Raw genomic sequence first — 3,990 nt, forward strand, 5'->3', positions numbered from 1 at the left:
TGGTCAAAAATGCCAAATGCCACTATAAATGATGGTTGAATTTTTGTGTAGACCAAATACATTATTTATTTGTCTTCTTTTTGGAGAGCAACACGCTTTTTAAATGCACATTGGATCACTGATGCTTTTAAAAATGTCTTAGTAGAGGAATTGTTTTCATGTACTATGTTCTTGGTATGGCTTGGTGGCTATTTGTGGTGTCTTACCTTATTTGCCTTGTATTTAAACAAACATTTTCTAATGTAAACCAATCCTTTCTAGTGTTGACTTGGCTTTTACATTTTGAAACTATGTTCATAACTACTTGATATTACAACTTATCACCAATTTTTTGGGTAGACACTGATCAATTATGGTGTAAACCTTCAATCATTCTATTGAAATGTGTCTAAATTCTTTATTAAAATTTTGTGGTTCTTTTTGGTTTCATTGGCTAATGTGACTTCTATTGGTTTATACACCAAATGTACACATCATTTATTTTTCTGACTTGTTTACATTATATTAGCACAAAGTTCAAATTCAAATACACAGGCCATGCCCTCCCTTGTCATCTAGGTGGACTCTAATACAAATGCTTCACCTTTGCATAGCAATGCAAAAGGTTGAGAGCATATCATGGATTCCCAGACCCAAGTATATCTCCAACAACACTCGCATCATTGGGAAGGGCTTTCCCAGATTTTGTAAAGCCCTTCCAACTACCAATGATACTACATCTATATAGCCTTGCATTGTCCCCATGTCACTTATTGTTGGGCCTCGAAAGGCTACTACAACTATTTTAAGGTTTGAAAGTTGAAAACAATCTAGACTCCACACGACCAGGAGCCCATGTAGCATGTTGATTGACGTGCAAAAGAGGCTCACATGACCAGATGTATTTTGAGCATTTTAGGGTCAGTATGATGCCTTCAGGTACCATTATAAAATAACAGATGACACAAGAAAGCTGGGAACTAACATACCACATAACAGTGCTTGATATCGAAAAAGAAGGGCATGGAACTGCCAAAATCACAAGTCACACTAGACACACAGGAAAAGAGAGAGAGAGGAGAGAGAGAGAGAGAGAGAGAGAGAGAGAGAGAGAGAGAGAGAGAGAGCATATAGATTCATTTTGAAGCAAACAAAAAGACAGTTCTTTGAAGACAGACCAACATATCCAGATAACACTGGCAATAAAAATAACCAAATTATATTGGAGGCTCAGATATTCTCCTCTAGAAGACCAGTATACTACACTTTCAAGAACCAATCATTTGTCCTCCCAGGACTAAGTCAAGATTATTGGCCCACGACAACAGCAAAGGTTCAGGATTGGTTGAAGTAGGTGCATTGTGAGCTGAACAGGGCAATGGCAGGCATCCAAACATTATGGCTGTTGGTGGGAATCGATGTAACCATTATCCACTAACACTTTTTCCCGCTTAGCTTTCTCGAGATCTGAATCCACCATCATAGCCACCAGCTGCTTGAAGCTCACTTTGGGTCTCCAGCCAAGAGCCTTCTTTGCTTTTGTGGCTGATCCCCTCAAGTTATCCACCTCTGCTGGTCGAAAATAACGGGGATCTATCTGCACATGGTCCCTCCAGTTCAAGCCCACATACCCAAAGGCCTCTTCCAAGAACTCTTCCACTGTGTGCGAATCTTCTGTTGCAACAACATAATCATCCGGTTTTTCTTGCTGCAGCATAAGCCACATTGCTTCCACATAGTCCCCTGCAAAACCCCAGTCTCTCGAGGCTTTCAAATTTCCAAGAAAAAGCTTCTTCTGAAGGCCTATCTTGATTCTTCCTACTGCCCTGGTAATTTTCCTGGTAACAAAATTCTCACCCCGGCGCGGTGATTCATGGTTGAACAGGATCCCATTGCAAGCAAACAAACCATAGGCCTCCCTATAATTGACAGTGTACCAATGTGCTGCCACTTTAGACACTGCATATGGACTACGGGGATGAAACTTTGTGTCCTCATCCTGTGGCGGAGGTGTGGCACCATACATCTCTGATGAGCCAGCTTGATAATACCGCACCTGTTTGGAATCATATGGATATTAAGCAAGAGAAATAATAAATCTGATGCTGTTGAATGCCAGAGAAATGATAGGCTTCAAACAGGTTTGCATAGATCACACGCCAGAATTAGATACTGCAATTAGAGGAGGAATGTCTATGAAAAAGACAAGGCCGTTTTACGACCCTTAAATGTGCAAAGTTCCCAAAATCAAGAACCAATTTCCATATGCCCAACTACAGATCTCTCGGTGCCTATTGTAGTCTACAGAAAAAAATCTGCCTTCATGCAAATAGTACAGACAGGCCAGAATATAGGTCCAATTAACAGGGATCAATACCTGACCTGTTTTCACAATGGTAAAGCAACCATATCCAATATCGCGAATAACGTATACAAAGATACTTGTTGGTCAACACAAAGTTGACAATACATACACAGATCGGCAGTTTAGGGTGTACCTAAGCTACAGAGCAGTCAATAAGCCCAGTTGAAAAATCTAATTGGTGCCCACAATCAGATCTGATATATTCTACAAAAGGATCAAATATGTGCACCTGTGCAGGTGATTGGTCCCACCAAAGGAGTGTTAATGGGCCCAGTTCAGATAAAACTATGATGTCATCGAATCAGATCCGACAGCCACTGTGATGTTTCACATCATGATCTGATTTATATCCATTTGCACTAAAAGACAAGATGAACGAATGCAAGTATCGATGCAAGGTGAATATATGATTCTCACGACAAAATCTGACCACAAAATGCAATGTTCCAAAAGAATAACATCCAACTGCAGCTAATCTCCACATGCAATAAAAGAAGATGAGCCAAGGCAAATATATGATTCTTACGACCAAATCTGGCCATAAAATGCAATGTTCCAAAGAATAAAATCCATGTGCAGCTAATCAATCAATCAAAGGCAAACATGTGATTCTCGGGACTGGATCTGACCATAAAATGTAATATTCCACAGAATGGCATGTATGTGCAGCTGATCAAATGAAAGCTACAAGAAAATGCTCTACAAGAATACATCCATCCCACGATCAAACAAAAGACGCCGAGAAAACGCTGCAACTGGAGGCTAAGAGATGCGAAACAGATCTTTTTATTTTTGGGCAATGGTTCAGATGTTGTTACCTGTCTGCCAGTGGTCTGAATGTGGGTCCGAACCGCTTCAAGCAGGCGCAGGGCACCGGTGGCAACCACGTCTGCAGTGTAATCGGGGTTCTCAAAGGAGACCCCGACATGGGATTGGGCGCCGAGGTTGTAGACCTCATCAGGGCAGATCGTATCGACCCACTTGCGCAGGGCTGATGCGTCGGTGAGGTCGCCGTAGTGCAGCTTCATGCGTGCGCCGGAGTTGTGGGGGTCGATGTAGATGTGCTCCAGCCTCTGTGTGTTGAAATTGGAGGACCTCCTGATGATGCCATGGACCTCATAGCCCTTGCTCAGCAGGAACTCTGTCAGGTACGACCCGTCCTGGCCTGTGATGCCTGTGATAAGGGCCCTCTTGGGCGCCTGTTCTCCCATCTAACAGACCCAATACAAAAGACCAGCACAGAGCAAGTGAGAATGAGAAGAAATGCAGAAGAGTTGATGCAGCGGAAACCTTTCTTATTCTCTCTATGTAATAGTTGCAGTAATCATTAACTTTAAAACTGCTCATGTTTAGAATAGCCCATACGAACCGTGTCGTGCCAAGGACGAGTGGAGGTGTGGAAACGATTTAGCCCAACTCCCACATGCTCACACCCAATGGGAGTTTTTTTGTTTTGGGGGTGGGGGCAGGGGGCAGGGGGCAAGGGGTGCTTTGTGATGAAAACCACTTAATGACCCTACTAGCACTTGTTTTGGTGTTGGTGGATGATGAATGAAACAAAGGCAGCACAAAAGAATTCGATGACATGCATTTGCTACTGCCTATTCATTTAATCGAGCCCTTTGCATAGTGGCATGATTGAAAGG

General features: G+C 42.5%; 1 protein-coding gene across 1 annotated transcript; it reads right to left on the reverse strand.

The window, feature by feature from the left end:
* Positions 1 to 1,095: 1,095 nt before the first annotated feature.
* Positions 1,096 to 3,667, reverse strand: LOC148019108 (GDP-mannose 4,6 dehydratase 2-like). Its single transcript, XM_087701699.1, has 2 exons — positions 3,163 to 3,667; positions 1,096 to 2,035 (listed from the first exon to the last, which is right to left on the reverse strand). Exons 1-2 carry the CDS (start codon positions 3,553 to 3,555, stop codon positions 1,376 to 1,378), a joined length of 1,053 nt encoding a protein of 350 aa, XP_087557825.1. The 5' UTR covers positions 3,556 to 3,667; the 3' UTR covers positions 1,096 to 1,375.
* Between the last annotated feature and the right edge of the window lie 323 nt (positions 3,668 to 3,990).

This window comes from Lygodium microphyllum, chromosome 20, assembly GCF_053477565.2.
Source record: "Lygodium microphyllum isolate KBCC chromosome 20, Lygodium_microphyllum_v1.1.10, whole genome shotgun sequence".
Taxonomy (NCBI): domain Eukaryota; kingdom Viridiplantae; phylum Streptophyta; class Polypodiopsida; order Schizaeales; family Lygodiaceae; genus Lygodium; species Lygodium microphyllum.